Source organism: Oncorhynchus masou, chromosome 28 (assembly GCF_036934945.1).
Source record: "Oncorhynchus masou masou isolate Uvic2021 chromosome 28, UVic_Omas_1.1, whole genome shotgun sequence".
NCBI classification, from domain to species: domain Eukaryota; kingdom Metazoa; phylum Chordata; class Actinopteri; order Salmoniformes; family Salmonidae; genus Oncorhynchus; species Oncorhynchus masou.
In genome coordinates, this window is record NC_088239.1 from 64539706 (window position 1) to 64563881 (window position 24176).

The 24176-nt window shown below is 43.4% G+C and overlaps 1 protein-coding gene across 6 annotated transcripts in view; it reads left to right on the forward strand.

Annotated features, from left to right (window-relative positions):
- Positions 1-21081, forward strand: part of mast4 (microtubule associated serine/threonine kinase family member 4) — a 215220-nt gene extending 194139 nt beyond the window's left edge. For 5 of the 6 annotated variants that reach the window (XM_064942917.1, XM_064942919.1, XM_064942921.1 and 2 more), the window contains 12 exons: positions 41-206; positions 1708-1809; positions 2827-2949; positions 3058-3173; positions 5752-5873; positions 6116-6324; positions 6551-6754; positions 7471-7697; positions 9392-9514; positions 10071-10207; positions 13977-14161; positions 14337-21081. In XM_064942917.1, the coding sequence (XP_064798989.1) occupies positions 41-206; positions 1708-1809; positions 2827-2949; positions 3058-3173; positions 5752-5873; positions 6116-6324; positions 6551-6754; positions 7471-7697; positions 9392-9514; positions 10071-10207; positions 13977-14161; positions 14337-18190 (5568 nt within the window). In that variant the 3' untranslated portion in view covers positions 18191-21081. The remainder of the gene's footprint in view (positions 1-40; positions 207-1707; positions 1810-2826; positions 2950-3057; positions 3174-5751; positions 5874-6115; positions 6325-6550; positions 6755-7470; positions 7698-9391; positions 9515-10070; positions 10208-13976; positions 14162-14336) is intronic. The other variant, XM_064942918.1, reaches the window with a different exon arrangement.
- Positions 21082-24176: the final 3095 nt, after the last annotated feature.

A 24176-nucleotide genomic window follows, 5' to 3' on the forward strand; every position in this document is an offset into this window, starting at 1 on the left:
CGTACTACTAGTACCTGTTGCCTTCTGTCTGTGTGTGTAGGTGTGTGGGACCCCAGAGTACATCGCTCCAGAGGTGATCCTTAGACAGGGTTATGGGAAACCAGTGGACTGGTGGGCCATGGGCATCATACTCTATGAGTTCCTGGTGGGTTGCGTACCCTTCTTTGGAGACACACCAGAAGAACTGTTCGGACAGGTCATCAGTGGTCAGTCTCACTCTTCTCTCTTTTTGAGTTGACATTTAGGGCGAATCCTAAATTCCAATTATGTTGAAATTTCACTTAACATTGACAACAATGCATGACTAAGTAGGAGAAAAATCTGAAGGTCTTTATCCCCGGTGAATGGGAAAGATTGGCAATATCTATCTAAATAGTATGGAATTGTATGGTGCCAATCTTTCCCATTTATTTGGGAACAAGGCATGTTCATGCACAAAACCAATTGTGTGGGATGTGGCTTACATTAAAACTAAAGACATTTCTCAAGTTCAAATGTATGATAACTTCCCTATGGCTGTTGTGTTCAAGCCTTTTTACATTTACAGCACATTATGCTGAATAAAGGAACAAGACTTAAAAAAATGACAGCAGTGGAAGTTGTTAGAGAGAAGTCTATATAGGGAACGTCAGAGAGCCCCCTCTATCTATCCTATGAAATTGAATGGTGTGCTTTGACAGATTTTGTGTGCTCTATATTGTGCCAAATTCCTTATGGCCATTGTTTTCTAGCCATTTTAAGTGTATAGCACAGGCATGGTGTATTCGCCTACTTATTCTATGCAACGAATAAGAAAAAATAGTTTAAAATGTCAGCATGTGATGTTCTTTGTAAACTGATCCTTTACACATAAGCTCGATCTATCCTATGTTAATTAATGTGGTGCCATGACAGATTTGGTGTGCTCTCCATCATACTAGACCATAGAGACCCAGTGTTAATTAAAGGGCTCTGAACACACTGAGCTGAATGCCACGCTGCTCAGGCCTGAGGGCCACCATGCATATTCATGCCCCGCTCCCAAATTTGATTAAAATGGGGGCCTCATGGCGCCAAAGAGACATCCGTGGCGTGGCACAGACTCTACTGGTTTGGTGTACACTGGTATTTCTCAACTGTTGCTAGCGGTCTACACTGGTCAAACATACATGAACAGACTCACACAGACACATACACACAAACATGCAGACACAAGGATTTTTTTATCACATTCTTTTTTTCAGACCTGGATAACACATTATTTTACTACTGGAGAACACACTATTGAATTTCTCATCCTTGAGGTAGTGAAGGTTGTCAATAATAAACAATATGACCTTCGTCTAAGGAAGTGCACAATCGCATGCATTAATCAGATTATAATTGTGGGACTGTTAAAACTGTGGCTTACTGCTAACTCAGTATGTATTGTCTATGGGATATTGCTAGCTGCTAGCTAACTCAGTATGTGTTGTCTCATGGATATTGCTAGCTGCTAGCTAACTCAGTATGTATTGTCTATGGGATATTGCTAGCTGCTGGCTAACTCAGTGTTGTCTCATGGATATTGCTAACTGCTAGCTAACTCAGTATGTGTTGTCTCATGGATATTGCTAACTGCTAACTAACTCAGTGTTGTCTCATGGATATTGCTAACTGCTAGTTAAAGGCAGCATATGTTGTTTCTGGGATATTACTGAGAGCTAATAAACTGAGTGTGTTTCCCAGATGAGATCAACTGGCCGGAGGGAGAGGACGCTCCCCCTGCTGACTCCCAGGAACTGATCACCCTCCTACTCAGACAGAACCCCCTGGAGAGGATGGGCACAGGTAGTCACAAGTTGGGCACAACACATGCCACACACAAATACCATTTTCACACTACCGAGCCAAGCTGTACTGGGCTGGCCTGGTGTCACATTCACCATAGTTGATGGAACCGTGCTGGGAAGGACCGTGTGTAAAGAACCTACAGTTCTGGCACATTTATGTGGGTTACTTTTAGTTTGTTGAAACTCAGCACAGGACACAAAAGAACCTTTTTACTGTTAAGAGGTTTACAACCAGTTATGACCTACCAGGGAGCATTCTCTCTCCTCAGATAAAATAGTCCAGGCAGTGGTATATTCCTATAACTGTCCATGTGGCTTCTCATCACAACACATTATTTAAACATACAGAGGGATAAATTGGGTCAACCAAATAGGCGGAACAGTTTATCACATAACAATACTGCCTTGTAAATGGGCCCCCTCAGGAATGTCAACCTGGGCAAGGTCACGCATCATCAGCGTCTGCGGATCGTAAACATTGTCCCTGACCTTAGACCTCGGGCCGCCCACAGTTTGACTACGTCTAAAATGGTACCCTATTCCCTATATCGCCCATAGGGCTCTGGTCAAAGGTAGTGCAGCATAGGGAATAGTGGGCCATTTAGGATGTAGATTTTGTCTCCTGCGTAGCAGATTCAATCTAATCAGGTTACACAGGACTGCATTCATCAGAGCCAATCCCCTGGGTCGAGTCTAACCATTCAGCAGGCGGTCCTCCGTCTCTTCCTCAAAGGTCACCGGCAGGAAATTGCACTGCATAATTTATGGCCGGTGATACGACTTTTGGGTGCCAGCCAATGATAAAGCGAGGAAGAAATGTTAGCGTCTGCACTTCTTCCTTTTGTGTTGGGGCAGTGCCACCGCTGTCCAATGTCAACCTTTATCTTGGATGGAGCGGAAGTGTGTTTGAGTGCGTTTGTAGTGCTTGCATTCACTTGTCTTTTGTGTGCAAGATATGTGTATCTCTGAGTGTCTCTGTGTTCTAAATGTGTACTGCATGTCCTTCCATCCTTAGGAGGTGCATATGAGGTGAAGCACCACCAGTTCTTCCACACTCTGGACTGGGACAGTCTGCTGAGACAGAAGGCTGAGTTCATCCCTCAGCTGGAGTCAGAGGACGACACCAGCTACTTTGACAGTGAGTTTACTTCCTGCTCTCGAAATGTACACAAACCTATACTATAGAATACAGCCATTTCAAAAGTGAAAGTTAGTAAAGATGGTAACTAATGTTTTATCCCTACAGCTCGATCAGATAGGTACCATCACTTGGAGACAGAGGAAGAAGAGGAGGATACCAATGATGAAGACTTCAACGTGGAGCTACGTCAGTTCTCGTCCTGCTCTCACAGATTCTCCAAGGTGGGTTGTCTTGCTCTTTGTCTACCCCACCCCCCCACCCACACACACACACACTCAACCCCCCTCTCGTTCTCTCTCTATCTATCCCCCCACCCTACCCGCCCCTCCTCTGTCTCGATAAATTACAAATGATTCGCTCAAGGCCTTAATGCTTACTCACTTCGATATTACTCCATATGATTGACAAACAATGGTGGATCAATGAGGTAGTTACCCTCAACAGAAAATATATGTAGTTCATACAAATATCTGCAGCTTTCAATGAAAACCCAACATGATAGATTTTTTGTCCATTACATTCTTTGCGTCTTTCCCCCCAACCCCCCTGCAGCATGTTATGTAGAGCTCGGCTTTGCATAAATTTTCTGCTGCAAATCAGATCTATTTTGGTAGAACTTAGAACACAATGCAAACACACACACACAGACTTGCACACATTGTTGTGCTGCATTGCAGTACGCTCTGCCTCTGAAAATAATGCACAAAGTGCCTTCTAAGGCAGAAGAATGTCTCCGAGGAAGATTTTTTCTTCAGTCACCTACCTAGATCTTTTTCAGTGTTTGTTACCCACCAGTTTTTTGTACACAGCCTGATAATCTAACCTGTGGCTAACCAGTGGCTGCTGCCACTATTTTGTAACCACTGATTGGGGTTTCTATGGTATCAGACTCTGTGTCCCAATACTAAACGGATATATTGATAATAGTGATGGTGTTTAGATGTAGTAATCTTGTCCTCTATGAGGAAGGACTGTAAAGTCTCTGCATGTCTGTCCCTGCATGGTGTCCAGGTATGTAGCCCTCTACACTCGTACCCATATACGGGTTGAAAATTGCACATTTGGGGACTGATAAATGACTAAATTGGAACATAGTGGAAGTATAGTAACATGCTATAAATTAGGGCTGTGACAATACCAGTATCAAAGTATTTTTTTTTCATGGCAAAAATGAAAACGCAAAGCAGTTCAAACTCTTTGGTCCTTTAAAAACCTGTATGTAAAATATTGTGTGCTTATAGTTTGGAAAATAAATACATGTGACTCTGGATGACAACATAATGTTTGTTTCCAACATTAGGGCTGTTTTCCTGAAGAAGTCAAATCCGCTTTGTGTTTTGTTTCTTTGCCACGATACGAACGAGTATCGCGATACTGGTATCATCCTGGCCCTACTATACATAACTTCTGGCCCTACTATACATAACTTCTGGCCCTACTATACATAACTTCTGGCCCTACTATACATAACTTCTGGCCCTACTATACATAACTTCTGGCCCTACTATACATAACTTCTGGCTCTGCTTCACAGCTCTGTATGGGTTTTGACTGACAACCGTTCTGAACTTGAGCACAGCACGTGACAAGAAGTTTTCCCATTCCTCCCTCTCATTGGGCAACTTTTGCAAATGTTTTGTTGTCTGAGTGAAGAGTTTAAGAGGACTATGTATTTTGAAAAATGTTGAGGATTATAATAAATACCTCTGTCATACAAGCAAGCCAAACACATATTGAGTCTAAATGTGCACTTTACATTTCCATATAACTCGTCATATACAGTGTCAACGTTTATGATCACTATGTTTGATGTACAGTTACAAGATGACATGTTGTCATGCCCTGGGTTTATCTGAACAGAAGGAGCCTATGATTGTCGATTAAGAAAATTCACTGCGGCACACGCACCTGAATGCGCTCATGACGAATTTCTATGCACACCAAAATTACGATCTGTTTCTCTGAATTGCATCGTGAAGCCTAAAACTGTAATATCATATTTTATAACTTAGCTAGTCATGTTGGCAAGAGAACAGGCTTTCAAATTGCACAATTTCTAATGGATCATTGTGTGATGGCGGGGATGCAGGGTTGAGTCCCAAACAAAGTAACTACAAGTGCACTTGCTCTAGTTCAGGTGTCAAACTCATTCCGTGGAGGGCTGAGTGTCTGCATGTTTACGCTCCTCCCTTGTACATGATTGATGAATTATGGTCACTAATTAGTAGAGAACTCCCCTCGCCTGATTGTCTAGGTCTTAATTGAAAGGAGAGACAAACCATCTTCAGACACTAGGCCCTCTATGGAATGAGTTTGACACCCCTGCTCTAAATCCTCAACAATACAGCTAAGAGCGAGGAATAAACACCTTATAGTTTGTCATCCTTGAGTCATAAAGTGCATCGAAATTACTTGGCACACTTTGAAGACGTGTGACACCAGTCCTCACATCAAACCCTTGTAATTTCTGAGTCTTATGTTGCAACTTCCCCAATTATCGAGGAATATTCTCATGTTACTGAATATATTCTCAGATTTCATTATCAACAAATGCAGCAAAAAGTACAGTAAATGTAAAATTAACAGTAATGTTTGTATTCAGTCTTGTCAGGTGAACTGTTGTCCTCAATTTTGGAGTAATAATCTCCCCATAATCTCCAAACTGTTCCCTTTCAATTGCTACCATTGTTATGCATATGTGTTTCTTCTGTAAGAAGCATTTCAATTTAGCCCCATCCATATAGGCCAATTCCCACAGGTGTAAAGGGTTAACTGTTTGTCTGTCTGTGTGGTGTGTAGGTGTACAGCAGCTTGGACCTGTCCCGTGGCCAGCTGGAGGGGAAGGGAGAGCCCGAGGAGAAGAAGAGTGAGAGCCCTCTGACTGTAGACTCTCTGAGCTGGACACCAGAGTTCACTGAAATGTATGCCTCACAACATCCCTTCTGCTATACTCAAACTATCTATTGTTTTCACACACTTTTGGTATTATTTAAGTTCCCCCACTATTGCAGGGTCTCAGAATACCTTAAGACAATGATGGCAGTGCATAACCTGCTTATATTAACATTTTGTCAGTACAACATCTATAATAGTTAGCTAGTATGTCCTGAATGTTATTTCTGATGGGGGTTGATATTTATCCATTCCTCCTTTCTCCCCCCAGGCCCTCCCTCACTCAATCCTCAGACACAGAGAGCCCCAGTATGGGCCCTCGCCAGCCCGGCCTGCTCCCCAAGTTCGCCATCTCGGCTGAGGACGGAGACGAGGAGTCCCTGGCCCTAAGGGAACCCACCAAACTGGCCTTCTCCATAGAAGAGGATGAGGCTGACGCAACCACCCCCGGAAGCACCCACAGCGGGGCTACTCTCTCTGGTATGGAGGCCTCAAGCACTGGTTAAAGCTGGTAGAAGATGTAGGGATAGTGTTAAAGAATTGTCATCATGTTGGCTGTTGACTGGTTCAGTTGATATTCAAGAAAAGTAGTGATACGGGTATCACGTGGAGTTGTTTCAATGTTTTTAATGTGCATGACTGTAAGTAAAAAAAAAAAAAAGAAGAAAAAAATGATGGGACATTGTACCTGTTCTTCTTTGGTCAGTAGGTAGTTTCTCTGAGCACCTGGACCTGCATCCCTCCAGAGGGGAGGGCTTAGACAGCCCTGACTCCTCCTCCAAGACCCCCATGGACCAGGGAGGCCAACATGGCGGCCTGCGGCCCGATAGACATGGGGAGAAGCACGGTGTTGTTGCCAAAGTCCCCAAGTCTGTTTCAGCCAGTGCCCTCTCCCTCATGATCCCTGGAGGTGAGTCAGACGATACACACACCCTATCCCTGCGATCTCCAGCATTTCGATTTAAGGATGGTTAAAGAGCAGAGTGTGAGAGAGATGAGAGGCCATTAGATCTGTGTGAAATTGGCCCGGGACACGGCTGCTGCTGGGAAGAGGCTACTGTTTATGGAGTGGCTGTGTATGCAGTAGCACAGAAGAGGAGCCTGTAACTGAGGTAGTAGCTGAGAAAAACACCCCCTAAGGGTAAATCCCTCATGTCGCACTCCCTGCAGGGGTACAGTGATTCCAGGCTGTATAGGAACATCTGGCTATTGAGGGGAGAGCTACAGGAAGACAGATCGATAGAAATGACAATGACAATTGTATACGTGTCTGTGTTTTAACCTTTAAATTAACCTCCACTGGGTATTTTGGTTTGAAGAATTGGAAAATTCATCATATAAAATTAGCATAAAAATTGATGGTGTGCTATATAAAAATGTCTATGGCAACATTTATTTTGCTCTCACAATGTATCTGGCACATTCCCAGATTAGTCCCTTGATTGTATCACAATGACCACATTATTTCCCCAAGTAATAGTGCCCTTCATTAATGTGTCTCTTAGTGGTACAAATATTATTAGAATTGTGTTTCTCATTGTTCAAGATATCTTAAAGGACGACTTTGTGATATTTAGACGTTTTTAGTCGTTTCAAATGACAATCTCTATTTGTCTCTTGTTCCAGATATCTTCGCGGTGTCCCCACTGGCCAGCCCCATATCCCCCTACTCTCTCTCCTCTGACCCTTCCTCTCGTGACTCATCACCCAGCCGAGACTCCTCCCTCGGTGTCATCAACCCTAGGCATCCAATCATCATCCACAGCTCGGGGAAGAAATTTGGCTTTACGCTGCGGGCCATCCCAGTGTACGCATGCGATCGTGATGTCTACACTGTCTACCACACAGTCTGGGTAAGAACTTTACTTTGATTTACTGACTTTATTGTCCTATGAGGAAATGTTGTTGCAGTGTCATGTACACATTTAAATACAAAACAAATTCACAATACAACTTTCATAACTGTTATATACCCATAAAAATAGGCCTTACTGGGTCGATAGGAACATTAGCCCGCGCTGTTTCGGAGGGATATCACACCTGGCACAAATTATTGTCTAGTTCCGTTTTTCTTGCCGGGGGGTGCCCTATACCTGCACCCAGAGGGGAGTAGTTCAAAGTCTTGGTACTGGGGGCGGCTTGGGTCTAAAATGACAGTTCACCAGCCCCCCCATACACATGTTCCAGTGTCCCCCAGACTATTCACCAGCCCCCCATATACTTGCTGAGGGTCCTGACCTTAAAGATCTGATCCAGGCCTGTCTGACCATCCAGGCCTGTCTGACCATCCAGGCCTGTCTGACCATCCAGGCCTGTCTGACCATCCAGGCCTGTCTGACCATCCAGGCCTGTCTGACCATCCAGGCCTGTCTGACCATCCAGGCCTGTCTGTTTCACCACAGAAAGTAAAAGTACTTGCTTTCTGTGGTGATAATCCCTCAGCATATTTATCTGGCTGACAGTGGCATTCCCAAACCAACAAACAATACAAAAAGTTAAAATACTGTTTTACAAATGAAAGATTTGTAAAACAGAGTCTGTTTAGTACAGTCAACCTTAAAAGATCCCAGTTCTTTGAGAAAGTACAGTCTCAGGTCTGTTCATTTACTCCACTGAAGCTTGTTGTCCAAGAGGACACTCAGATATTTGTATTCCTCTACAATTTCTATGTTCTGAACTCTGATATTTGTTGCTGAGGTAGGTGTTGTACGCTTCCTGAAGTCTATGCACATCTCTTTGGTCTTATTGGTATTGAGGACCAAGTGTGATTCCTCACACCACTCTACAAAGTCATGTAGGACCGGGCCATGGTTTTCCTCGTCATCATGCAACAGGCTGATCAAGGCAGTGTCATCAGCCAACTTAACGAGGTGTCTGTCAGGATGGGAACTAGTACAACTATTAGTGTACAAGATGTACAGGAGTGGTGGGGACTAAACACATCCTTGAGGAGAGCCTTCGTTGGTGGTGCGTATGTCCGACAGGTGGGGGGACCTACTTTGATCCGCTGTGACTACTGGCTCAGGAAGTCCAACAGCCACAAAACCAGCCCCCCAATCTAAGGAGGTCCCTTATGAGTCTCTGTGCCAGAATGTAAGGCTAGATTGTGTTGGAAGGCAGAAGAGAAGTTAACATACAGAACCCTGACATGGAATTTTTGGCACCTTCTAGATGTCTATAGACCATGTTGAGGAGAGTAAGAATGGCATCATCAACTCCTCTGCTGGGCTGATAGTCAAACTGAAATGGGTCGAGGAGCTTCTGGGTGGCACTGGGAATCAGACTTTTCACAGCCTCGTGTTTGATCATGTTCAAACAAGCACAGTCAAATATCTAATGAAGCACTGGTAAAATAGTACATTTCTGTTGGTACAACAAGTGGTCACTTTCATCTGTGTTATTAGATATTGAATAATAGGTTGAGTGGCTGGATTCAATTAAGCCTGCAACATGGGAAAACAATGATTTTGTTATTGTACTGCAATGTTTCATTACGGAGTGATTAATAGATACAGTAGCTAACAGTGTGTTTCTGTGTGTTGTTCAGAGTGTCGAGGACCCGGGTCCGGCCCACAAGGCAGGGCTGAAAGCTGGTGACCTCATCACTCATGTGAATGGTGAGACGGTCCACGGCCTGGTCCACACTGAGGTGGTGGAACTGCTGCTCAAGGTCAGAGAACATTAAATATAAAGTTTCATCAGGTATAACTGCAAGTAACAATTGTCCACCATTACATCCACAAAAGGTTGTGACGTAATAGCGTAAGGTATCTGGAGTTTGTAACTTGATACTCTCATTATGGAGCTCATATATTTAAACAATACGTCCAGAGGGGGTGTGGTATATGGCCAATATACCACGGCTAAGGGCTGTTCTTAGGCACAATGCAACGCTGTGTATATATATATATATGGTATATTGGTCATATATCACAAACCCCCGAGATGCCTTTTTACTATTATAAACTAGTTACCAACGTAATTAGAGCAGTTAAAATAAAGGTGTTGTCGTACCTGTGGTATATGGTCTGATATACCACGGCTGTCAGCCAATCAGCATTCAGGGCTCGAACCACCCAGTTTATAATAGACTGTTTATCTAGTGGTAATTTAATTTACAGTCGAGCCCACTTTTTTAACTCTGTTTGTAACTTCATACTCTTACAATGGAGCTAATTCATTTTGGGTCAGTTTATCTTATGGATCTCTGTATTTGCTTCCTCCAGAGTGGCAATAGGGTAGCCATCTCCACCACTGCGTTTGAGAACACCTTCATCAAAACAGGGCCTGCCAGGAGGAACAGCTACAGGAGCAAGATGGTCCGACGCACCAAGAAGCCCAAGAAGGAGAAGACGCAAGAAAGGCAAGAAATTAGTTTTTGGTTTAGTGTTATTTCCTATACGAGAAACCATTTTGTTATTAGATATTAACTATATCTTATAGTTAACAACACTATCAACAAGGCAGGTCCTACAGGCCCCAGTTGTGTCTTGTCGCACTTTAACTACTATTCAGTCGTGTGGTCAGGTGCCACAAAAAAGGACTTTGCAATTGGCTCAGATCAGGGCATAACTGCTGGCCCTTGGATATACACAGAGAGCTAATAATAATATGCATGTCAATCTCTCCTGCCTCAAAGTGGAGGAGAGATTTACTTCATCACTACCTGTATTTATGAGGGGAATTAACATGATGAATGCACCATGCTGTCTGTCTAAACTACTGGCACACAGCTCGGACACCCATGCATACCACACAAGAGATGCCACGAGGTCTCTTCACAGTACCCAAGTCCAGAACAGATTATGGGAGGCGCACAGTACTACATAGAGCCATGACTACATAGAACTCTATTCCACATCAAGTAACTGATGCAAGCAGTGGAATTAGATTTAAAATACTGATTAAAAAAACACAAGCGGGGACTGTGAAGCAACACAACCGTAGGCACAGACACATGGATACACACACACACGATAACATACGTACTATACACACACACACGATAACATACGCACTATACACACACACACTATAACATACGCACTATACACACACACACTATAACATACGCACTATACACACACACACTATAACATACGCACTATACACACACACACACACACACACACGATAACATACGCACTATACACACACACACACACACACACACGATAACATACGCACTATACACACACACACACGATAACATACGCACTATACACACACACACACACACACACGATAACATACGCACTATACACACACACACACGATAACATACGCACTATACACACACACACACACACGATAACATACGCACTATACACACACACACGATAACATACGCACTATACACACACGATAACATACGCACTATACACACACACACGATAACATACGCACTATACACACACACACACACACACACGATAACATACGCACTATACACACACACACGATAACATACGCACTATACACACACACACACACACACACACACGATAACATACGCACTATACACACACACACACACACACACACACACGATAACATACGCACTATAAACACACACACGATAACATACACACTATACACACACACACGATAACATACGCACTATACACACACACGATAACATACGCACTATAAACACACACACGATAACATACACACACGATAACATACGCACTATACACACACACACACACACACGATAACATACGCACTATACACACACACACACACACACGATAACATACGCACTATACACACACACACACACACACACGATAACATACGCACTATACACACACACACACACACACACACACGATAACATACGCACTATACACACACACACACACACACACACACACACGATAACATACGCACTATACACACACACACACACACAATAACATACGCACTATACACACACACACACGATAACATACGCACTATACACACACACACACACGACAACATACGCACTATACACACACACACACACACACACACACGATAACATACGCACTATACACACACACACACACACACACGATAACATACGCACTATACACACACACACACACACACACGATAACATACGCACTATACACACACACACACACACACACACACACACAATAACATACGCACTATACACACACACACGATAACATACGCACTATACACACACACACACGATAACATACGCACTATACACACACACACGATAACATACGCACTATACACACACACACACACACACACACACACAATAACATACGCACTATACACACACACACACACACACAATAACATACGCACTATACACACACACACACACACACAATAACATACGCACTATACACACACACACACACAATAACATACGCACTATACACACACACACACACACACAATAACATACGCACTATACACACACACACACACACACACACGATAACATACGCACTATACACACACACACACACACGATAACATACGCACTATACACACACACACACACACACACACACAATAACATACGCACTATACACACACACACACACACACACACACACACACACACACAATAACATACGCACTATACACACACACACACACACACGATAACATACGCACAATCACACACACACGATAACATACGCACAATCACACACACACGATAACATACGCACTATACACACACACACACACACACACACACACGATAACATACGCACTATACACACACACACACGATAACATACGCACTATACACACACACGATAACATACGCACTATACACACACACGCACGATAACATACGCACTATACACACACACACACACACGATAACATACGCACTATATACACACACACACACGATAACATACGCACTATACACACACACACGCACGATAACATACGCACTATACACACACACGCACGATAACATACGCACTATACACACACACACACGTACGATAACATACGCACTATACACACACACACACACACGATAACATACGCACTATACACACACACGCACGATAACATACGCACTATACACACACACGCACGATAACATACGCACTATACACACACACGCACGATAACATACGCACTATATACACACACACACGATAACATACGCACTATACACACACACGCACGATAACATACGCACTATACACACACACACATGGATTTAGTACTGTAGATATGTGGTAGTGGTGGAGTAGGCGCCTGAGGGCACACATGCTGCTCTGTACCATCACTCATTCATATCTTTATGTACATATTCTTTATCCCCTTACACTTGTGTGTATAAGACAGTAGTTTTGGAATTGTTAGTTAGATTACTTGTTGGTTATTACTGCATTGTCGGAACTAGAAGCACAAGCATTTCACTACACTCGCATTAACATCTGCTAACCATGTGTATTTGACAAATAAAATTGGATTTGATTTGTTGTGAAATCTGTGAATATATTGTAATGTTTTTTTTTAAATTGTATAAACTGCCTTAATTTTGCAGGACCCCAGCAGCTAATGGGGCTCCATAATAAATGCAAAATTAACTAAACCTCTGTAAGTCTGCTCTGCAGAGGTCGCTAGTAAATTTGAACAGTTTACATGTCCAGATTATGTCATATACGGTATAACCACAGGGTGTAGCTGTGGCTCCTTGCAACGGTGCTAAAACTCTGTCACTTTTGACAATGTCAACCCTCGTCACGTGTCAGTCTTACGTTTTTTTAATTTCAAAGATCTTCCTCTGGCTGTCCTTTTTCTTTCACTGAATTGATTACTCAGGAATAGTATGTACATTGTTTAGAGAAGAACAATGATCATAGATGTCACAACACTACACGTGTATTTTCTACCTACAAAAATGGCATTTTCTATGGAACATTCTTGCTTGGCCCTATAGTGGTGGACTGATTCAGTGTCTTCTCTCTTTGCGCTATTTGCCAGAACGCATATATAGTAATAACACCATTTGAAGTATAATTCTCTTAGATTAAACTATCTAGAGTCAAGACCACAAATCTAATGTAGGGAGTGCCTGAGCCTCATAGTGATAGACTGACCGTGTCTTCTCTCCTCTTTCCCCACAGGCGGCGGTCTGTTTTCAGGCGTTTCGCCATGCAGCCCTCCCCTCTGCTCCACACCAGCCGTAGTTTCTCCTCCTTCAACCGCTCCCTGTCCTCTGGGGAGAGTCTCCCAGGTTCCCCTACTCACAGCATGTCTCCCCGCTCCCCCACTGCAGCTTTCCGACCCACCCCTGACTTCAATCAGTCAGGTGAGAGTGACCGTCTATCATTTACATTTTATGGAATAAAACAGATTTGAATCAATAACATACATGTGGTGTGTCTCAGTAAAACAATCAATGTTTGTTAAATTAGGATGAATTTACAATATTTAAAACTATGAAATATTATAGTTGAAGAATGTCCTTCCCTCTGTGTTTCCAGGTGGCAACTCTTCTCAGAGTAGCTCTCCCAGCTCCAGCGCTCCAAACTCCCCCGCAGGCTCCGGCCACATCCGTCCCAGCACCCTCCATGGCCTGGGCCCCAAACTGACTGGCCAGAGGCTCCGACAGGGCCGTCGCAAGTCTGTCGGTAGCATTCCCCTCTCCCCTCTGGCCCGCACCCCATCCCCGACCCCCCAGCCCACCTCCCCACAGCGCTCACCCTCTCCTTTACTTAACCATGGGTCCATGGGGATCTCCAAGACCACCCAGGCATTCCCAGTCAAGATGCACTCGCCCCCTACCATTGTCCGCCACATGACACGTCCCAAGAGCGCAGAGCCTCCCCGTTCGCCGCTCCTTAAGCGGGTGCAGTCGGAGGAGAAGCTGTCGCCCTCCTACACGGGCGACAAGAAGCACATGTGTTCCAGGAAGCACAACCTGGAGGTGACCCAGGAAGAGGCCCAGGGAGAAGAGTTGATGCCTGGGGACAGGGACCACCACACCCTGCAGAGTGTGGAAGAGACGTCCTGCGAGCCTCCGGCTATCACCCGGGTCCGGCCAGCAGAGCAGGGCTGCCTCAAGAGGCCTGTTGGACGCAAGGTGGGCCGCCAGGAGTCTATGGAGGAGCTGGACAAGGAGAAACTGAAAGCCAAGGTGGTGATGAAAAGACAGGACTGGTCAGAGAGGCGAGAGTCCCTGCAGAAGCAGGACGCACTACAGGAGTCTGATATGTCTGGTGCTGAAGGAGGAAGAAGCCAGAGCAGAAGCCAAGGCTCAGAGACAGTCTCACTGGAAGGCAAAGCTGCCAGCACCACTGTAAAAGATGTCCTGTACAAGAAGCTGAACACTCGGGCCAGTGAAGGCAGCCCTGAACCACTAGTGGGCAATAGCTCTGACTCGCCACTGTGCTCCATCCACCCTGACTGGAGCCCCCAGAAGACTGAGTGGCAGCTGTCCAGGCAGAGCAAGGAGGGTGGTAAGCCAGACAGGCTTGACTTCAAGGCCCCCAACATGGAGTTTGCCCGGAAGAGGCAGTCATTCGAGGAGCGAGAAGACTGCATGTGCCGACTCTCTCCCGTCATTCATGAGAGCCTCCATTTTGGCTCCACCCGGTCCAAGAGTCTTCAGCTGGACTCGGCCCTGGCTCTGGACCACGTCAAGGGTACCATGGGTAGCGTCCACTCCAGCCCTGAGGGCCTGAACCCCAAGATATTTATTGGGAGAGGAGAGGGAAGCGCCGTGGAGAAACTCCAGCTCATCTCCTCCAGTGAAGGCTCCCTCAGGAAGACCTCCTCAGAGTACAAGCTGGAGGGGCGTTTGGTCTCCTCCCTCAAACCCCTGGAGGGCACCCTAGACATTGGCCTGCTCTCCGGGCCAAGGGTGTCTAAAACAGATATCTGCCTCTCTAAGATGTCTGACGGTGATATGGACTCGATAGGGACGCCCATGTGGCTGCAAAGCCCAGTTGAGCGGCAGGTGTTGATTCCTCTGCTAAAACCATCTGACAAGCAGAAGAGCCCCCCTACCAGTATACTAAGCCCTGGAGCTGTTGTGGCACTTAGCAGTCCAATTCCCACCAACGAGGAGGCTAGTATTTCCAACACTGGGCTTAAATGCAGTAGCAGTGGTGAGAAGCCACACGACAGACCTAGTCACCATGAACCCCCAATGGCTCTCTCCAAGGCGGAGGTCTCAGACTTTGGGGGGAAACAAGAGAGCAGGTCCAGTATGATAACTCACGATCATAGGGCATTCCGCCACAGTGCCCACTTCTCCAACTGTGGGAAGACGCCCTCCATCCGGGAGGTCAGCAACGAAGACCAGGAGGAGGAGGTGGAGCCACCTCAAGAGACCCCATCCCCCGCACAGCAAAACAATACCGATGTTCCAAAGACGGAGAATCCCAAAAATACTGCAGCATCCTTCCCTGCCTCAAAGGTAGAGATTCAAGCAACTGCCCCTCATGCAGCTGTACCAGTGAAGCAAAGTTCAGATTGTCAGTCAGGGCCCAGTTACCTGCCGAGCAATAAGAAACAAAGACCAGCTGAGAGTACAAGTAGCATCACTACAGATGTACAATATAATTTAGAGCAGACTTCATACCTGTCAAAGCAGCAGATGGTATACAGCAGTCCCTCGACAGTGACCACAACACAAACGTCCATCCCTGCTCCAATCTCTAGTCTTGGAGATGTGAACCGAACAAGTGGTCAAATGTCTCCAAGACAGGACGCCACAGGGAAAACCCAAAACTCTGACAAGGTTCAAAGCAACAGGCCAGTACTAAACAAGGACAGTGAACCAGTCAGTGTGTCTGCTGTTGAGGAGCTCAAAGCTGCAAATGCAGCAAGAGAGAAAATGGCCGAAGTCAGAGAGACAAGTCCTAAAGTGGATGTAAAATGTGTCTTATCTAAAGGCATTTTGGACACTGCAACTGCTAAAACAGAAGCAACACAGAGGTGTGATCAATGTGAAGATGCTTGTCCCATTGGCAGTCAGGTAGCTATTAGTAGTGTAGCCAAGCAAATTAGACAAGGTCCCACTTCACCAAAGACAAAGGGGAGCATTACAATGACTGGAGAGCGAGAGAAGCCAAATTTAACACACCGACTTTCTGAAATAACTTGGGTCAAAGGGGCTCTTGAGGCAGAAATCAGAGTCTCTAAAAAGCAAACTGCTGATGTGAATACCAAAGAGACGAGTCCTGTGCTGATAGTGAAACAGTCACCACCAAGTCCTGCTTCAACAAATCAAACAACCATCAATCCCAAAACTAAGCCAAGATCTGAGGAAGAGAGGAAGAGGTATGAAGTGAAAACTCCCACCCCAGTCGTCAAAGTAAGCCTGGATTCAATACAGCAAGAAACTACAGTCTCAATGCTCAAAGAAATCCCAGACTCAAAGCAGGAAGAACCCCTACTCAAAACCTTGGTTCAAAGCCACATTGTCAAAGAAAGTTTAGACTACAAACTAAACAAATCTTCGTGCCAAACTCCTGTCCCAACCCCAGTTGTCAGACACCACTCTGACCCAAAACAGAAAGAACCAGAACTCCACACCTTTGCCCCAACCCCAGCCCAAGTCATCAAAGATAACCTGGACTCAAAACAAAAATCACCCCCTCACAAAACCTCTGCCTCAACCTCAATGAACTCAAAACAAAAGGAAATCACTACTTCAACTGTTGTTAGACAAATCATAGACTCAAAACAGAAATCCCCCCCTCACAAATCTCTTGCCCCAACTGCAACCCCAGTAATGAAAGAGCCAGCGCCGGTCCTTGCTGTACCCCGACAGCAGGCCCAAAAAGAGCCTCTGACCGGAGCCAGCACTCCCTCCCAGTCTACCCCTGTACCAGTCCAGCTGGCCCAAGCCATGAGAAGAGAAGCACACCCACCCAACGGCGGAGCTCTCTCAGGCAGGCCCAGCGGCAGCACCGGACAGGAGGCTGTGGTCCAGACCTCCAGGGAGGATCAGAGGAGACCGAGAGTAGAGACTCCCAGGTCAGAGGGCCTTAGATCAGACTCTCATAGGTGTCTGGGTGGGATGGATACCACAGGGCCAACACCCACCTCCACCAGCAACAGCACCCCCCAGGCCAAACACAGTAAAGCTGAATCCAGGGTCACTAACTCTGATAAACAGGTAGCCTGCAGCCGAAAAGAACAGGCTGACAAGAAGAAAAGGGAGTCTGGTCAAGAGGCAGCCTCTACACAGAAAAACACCAAGAGAGAGACTTTGAGAGTGGCTACCGTGGTGAAAGAGGGTCCAGACAAAGATTCGGCCCGACACAAGCAAACCAAGGAGTCGCCACGCGGCCCCGCAAACAAAGGAAATGCGGAATTTAAAAAATAAAACAGCAGCCACCCTTACTTTTGCAGTATGTCCAAGATAAGACAAGGCAGACATTTTAGTTATTCATAGTGTCATCATACCTTATTTTTTTGAGAACCGGGGAAGCTGTTACTTCAGTGTTTATATGGCGTGAGAGAGGTGTGTTATCCTGAGAGAGTGTGTGTATGTAGTGGCGTAAGAGTATGCTTGGGCGATACTGTAAATGTGTAATGTTTTTGGACTGAATGTAGACAATGATTTGCTGCTCATTTGTGGTCCTCTGCTGTGTGAAGAAAAAAAGTGTCAAATTTGTATCCTGTGATTGTTTGGAGGTTTTATTTTTTAATCGACAGCAGAGTGCAATGTGCAATCAAAATGTCAGTGGGCAGTAAGGAGTAGCCTTTTCCAAGGTTTTGAATTGCACTCTGGGTTTAGAGTTCTGGGTTAAGAGCACCTCAAATTGAAGGTAGCAGACTTTCGATGCGTGTAGACTGAACTATTTCACTCCCCAAAAAGCTTTGTGAGGTGAAAATACAGTAGTCATGGCACATCATCCAATGAACCATTTTAGTTGTGTGACAGTGATGCAGATCATTCACTGGCAAGCGTCATACAGAAGTCAAATATCACCAAAAGTTTGTTTAGATACTTTGTCACTTTTTTAAATTATTACCTAGAGGTGAAGTGTGTTTTTTTTGTTTTGGGTAGCGGTGCACAGTAGTAGCACTATGTCCTGTGCTTCTCACCTAGAACTATTTAATATGGAATCATCTTACGGTTCTGGAATCATATTTGGTGGAAGGGGCCTTAGAGTTAAGGGATAATTTTTTTTGACTTGCTGTTCTTAGCAGGTTATGGTGTAATTCACATTCCTTTCACATCTCTACATTTCTAAACCTTTGATTTTTATGCAATTGTGTACATAGGTATGACTAAACTAACTGTAAAAATTGGGATACATGGGCTTAAGTGAATATATGTGTTTGTTTTGAATATATATATATATATATTTTGCAATGTCATGTTTGTATACTCAATGATATGTCATTTCAGAATAATGTTCTGCTTGATAATTCTGTGGTCTAGAATAAGCTAATGTAATGTCTATGTATATCTATCCAAAATACATCCTCTCTCTAACAGTCATTTTAACACATTCTGATATGTTCAGAATTTTACTTGAGGAGAAATCAAGCTTACATGGGGAAATGTGCTTTTCCTCAAATGTAGTGTTGAAAATTAAACAAAACAACTGTGAGACGGGCAAGTGGTGCCCAAGAATGCGTTCAATCGTGATTTTGTCGTGAAGTTGTATGAAGAATTGTAATGACCGTGTAAAATTGAGATGCTGAGCCCAGGAGAAAATATATATGTATGTTATTATGACAATGTGTAGAATGCAAGCTCCAATGAGTTAGCATAAACCAACAATTCTAAGTATGTTTGCCACACTATGGAAGGGATTTCTCAGTCCATTTTTAAGGAGGTGTCTGCATCGATTGGGTGTTTTCCAGTTCTGTTTATATTTGTACGGACAGACATTCATACAATGTGAAATGTATTTTCGGGTATGGTAAATTTAAAAAGGGCTTCAATTCAAATGAACGTCAAGCAAATTTATTGAGAATGTCAGGGTTGCAAGAGATTAGATTTCAGTTACAGTACTGAAGTTGTGTTCTAGCCCTGTATTGTTTTTGTCGTTTTCGTTCTTCTCCAGACTTTTCTTTTTCCATAAGTGATGCAGTAGCCTACATTTATGTACCAGATCGGCCAGATGAAACTGTGCCCAGTTAAATGTCTAGCTAACAATAGGCTTGAAAGGACGGATTTTGTAAAATCAAAATGCACTAATATACAAATCTTAGTTAATATACATAAATGTCATCATTCTAGACAGTTGATGTTTAGATGATGATACTAGCTTTGTGTATCAGAAAATGGTTGACTTCTTTTACGCTGACATAGGGATGTCCTGTAGTCCAGCCTTTTGATTGCATACCCTAAATATCAAACAAAGTAGGTTTCTAATTATGCGATACAATATTAACTCTAATGTAGGATATGTCATAACAAACAATCTACTGTATCTTAGGGAGGCAAACAAAAAATACTATCTAAACTGGACATAATATATTTACATAAATTGCATACTGTACCCAAGAAGGCACATTTAGTAGACAAATAAGATTGATTGTAGAGATTTTTTAAATATGTTATGCCGAATCTGAAGTTTTACTATTCTCATTAGTTATTGTAAATGTATTGTCAAACATTTGGGCAAAAGAGAAATTCACCTTTAATATTAGACACCTTTCCCCTCCTAGTTGGGGGAGAGTAGGATAAGAATGATTGGGATGAAAATGTTTTATGGAGCTCATCTTGTCCCCTGTCAAACAGACTCTGGATACAGACATAAATGAATCCAAAACACCTTCTTTGAATGACGGAGCAAATATTTGTCTCCATGCCCTTTTGTGTCTGAGATTGACATTTAAATCCTTTAAAAAAAGCACATTCAATGTTTGTTTACAAATTCTTCATGGATGTATATTTTGTATATTGTGTAATTGATTTGCCAAATCTGTGTACTACATCACAGGAAATCTGTTTGATAGTAGTGTTTGTGATTCTCACCTACCCAGCCACCCAGTTGTGCTGTTAGACTGTCTGTTTCAACATCTGTCGGGTCCCTCATGGTCCTGCTTGTTTTCTTTTTTCCTTTGTGTGAAACTAGCATTAGATGAACTTGCTTACTATGTTTTGTCTTTTAGGATCTGTGCAATAAAACTGTTTTGAGTTTTGGTATTTCACCCAAGGAAACCTCTATGGATGTCATAGCTGTTGTATATTAAAACAGATATTTATACTTCTAAAGTTGCATAACACTGAGAATAAAAAGCATGATAAAACTCTTTTTTTTCTTTTTATTGATTTAATGAAATTATCATAAATGCAAAAAAAATGCTTTGTGATGTAGAGATTATGAAGAGCTACATTAAAATGGCAAATGCCTGGCCTTGTATTTAACTTTGGAAAGTTAAGCTGTAAGGCATGTGATTGAACTACCCTGATCGTTAGTCGGTGAACTAAACTTTGCTCTGTCCCCTTAGTTTCAGCATTTATAGATGATCTTATCATCTGCAGCCGCTTTCTTTGGAGGTGAAGTTTAGGGTTGGGCTTGGGTTATTGGAAAGTTAGTTGACCTGTTACCATCTGCAGTTGACTATATCCTAATAACCTGTTACCTGTCAAAGCATTTTGTATCCTCTGTATTTCTTCCTTAATGATGACAAATGCAATTGGTAAATTTGCCATTGACATAAGTCCAAATGCTAACATGCCTGCGGAAAAAAACACAATTCAAATGCACATCTGATAACCTTTCCTTTGAACCAAAGCATTGTCCTATCAATGTTCATCACTTTATTGGCATTGCTCTGAAATCCAACCAATTCATTGAATACTGGAACAGTTGCATGCCAAAGGGTTGTCACTCAGGTCAATTTTGCTCTTTTCTGTTAAAGCTTTGACAGTCTACGTCAACCATTTCTATCTGATTCATGGCTAAATTTAGCAGGACATTATTCAGTGTGGAGAATGCATTCATACTGGCTACAACTAGTTTATTACCACTAAGATCTGCATACGCTAGGTTGGTGAGGTAGCGAAATGCATTCTTAACAGATACAATGTCACACACTGCCAAAACCAGCCTCTAGAAGAGGAACATGTATAAGCATCTCACCATTAGAAACAATCCTGTCCTTAAAGGAACCACCCCTCAAATTGAGACTCTCCAGGCTTATCAGAACTTCCAGAAGGTTCCACTGGACACTGAAGTCACCAAACTTCCATGAGATATTTAGCCTTCCCAGAAGACCACCTGCTGCAGTGTGGTTAATGCGGGTGACTTTCAAATGACTGCAGTCCAATTCTATCAACCCTGACATCTTGTTGAATGGCTGGTTCCCCCACTTCATGGAAGTTGCTGGGAAGTTGTAGCTGGACTTCACAGCACTAAGCTCCGCCCTTTTAGCAAACGACTTTGACTCAAGTCAAGCTGCTCCAGCTTGGTGGCATTCCTCTGGCAGCTCTCTTTAAAGTCCATCCGAAGGTCAGCTTTTGGGCCTAGTTGCCCTTCACAGACAGAACAGTCAGCTGGGGAAGCGAGGCGGCGTTGGTCTGACACAGGTCGTTAAAGCTCTTCTGGTTCTGGATGAGGTGGGTAAGAGATGCCATCTTGGCGATGGAGGCCGGCAGGGAGTGGAGATGAGACCTGGTGAGGTCCAGCTTCTGAAGGTGTCATCTGTCAGATCTGGGAAGTGCTGTATTTGGAGGCTCAGTTCATTCACAGTGGTGTTACAGAAAGCGTAAAGGGACTCAGCCCACATGGTGGCAGGTGGGCTCTCCTCATAGACCCCCAGAGAGAGAATATTGGTCTGAACTCCTCAATCCGGCTAAGATTATTGAAATGTCTCCTTTGCTTAGACAGTCACTGAAATCTAGGCTGTTGAAGTGACAGGCCTTTGGTTTAATGTACACAATGATGTTGCCTTCGAAGCTGACGTCGAAGGCTGGCATTCTTCAATACGGCCACCTCTGCAGCTGTTATATTCTGGAGAGAATTCATTGGAAGATTGAGTGTCCTCATTTTTTACCAGTTGGACTGGTCTAGATCATGTAAGGAGTCTCATTGTCACCAAGGTCCAGTGTCTCTAAAGATGTGAGATTCATGCGAGGGGAGGAATTTCAGATCATCCATTGATGTCAGAGTTCAACTAAGATCTTTCAAGAATTTAGGTCCTACAAAAGCATCATCCAACAAAAACATTAACTAGTTACCTATCAAGAGTCTCTAGGTCTGTTTGGTGGTGCAAGACATCCTCAAATATCTAGTTTATTTTGCATTTGTAATTAAGAGTGAAACAACTTTCTGTTAATTTTCTAATTTAAAGTGATAATCCAGGACTACAACTTTATTTTATGTACAGCTCAAACCCTGTATTTAGGCCTTTTAAAGTGTTACAGGAAGTAACCAACCTGGTTAGATTCATTGAGACAAGCTCCTTCAGCCTAACAAAAGTGGTGTTTTTAATGGCTGGCAGGTAGTTAAAGCTGAAATCCAGAGTATTGGTGGAGCTGGGAAGCTCATCAGGGATGCCAGGTAAGCCTTGACCAGAGATATCATAGCCCTCTGGCTCATCAGTTTGAAACTAAAAATGAAATGACTTTCCTGATATTCTATTAATGTCTATAATGACTGCATATATTTAATGCATTTTTATTACAGCAAAGTACTAAACAGTTATCATTGCTAAGTTTTAATAAGCATGTATAAGGGCTTATTGACAAAAGTTTATACTCTATATAATTAACATGAGGGTTGCTCAATCTCTAAATCTTGAATAAACTTTAAAATTGTAATTACGAGCATCTGCAAATGTGCTAAATAAATAGTAATATCACAATTTGCCAGTTAAGACTTTCTACGTTGAGGAATAACCTTACTTATAGAAATGTGCAAACATATAATCCACTGTCCATTCATGATGGCACTGAATCTAAATTAAATAAGTAAGCCTTTTTCATGTGAGGACAAATAACAGAACTCACAACTGAAACCTGGAAGTATGAATAAAAAACATAGAGAACCACACCTTCCCCTGTGCTACAATGTGTTTTGTTGGCTGATCAGCTCATCAGACATTCTATATTTATTTCCATGCCAAATCCTCATCAGATGCAGACAACAACCTTACAAATTACACCTAGCGAGTGTTTGGGACTATAAGGTTATTTCTGCAGAAAGATGATTCTGAGATAATTGGCTTTAAAGTTCTGAAGCCTCAATCGTTTGAATGGTGTCAGCAATTTTTGTATTGTATTTTTATTTATTTAACGAATTGGGGTATTTAAAGTACTATATTTAAGTGCCATTGCCCTCGAAGCCGGTGTTCGGAAGATATACTGTATTGGCACGGTGTTTGGCCAGGTCGGAAAACATGCC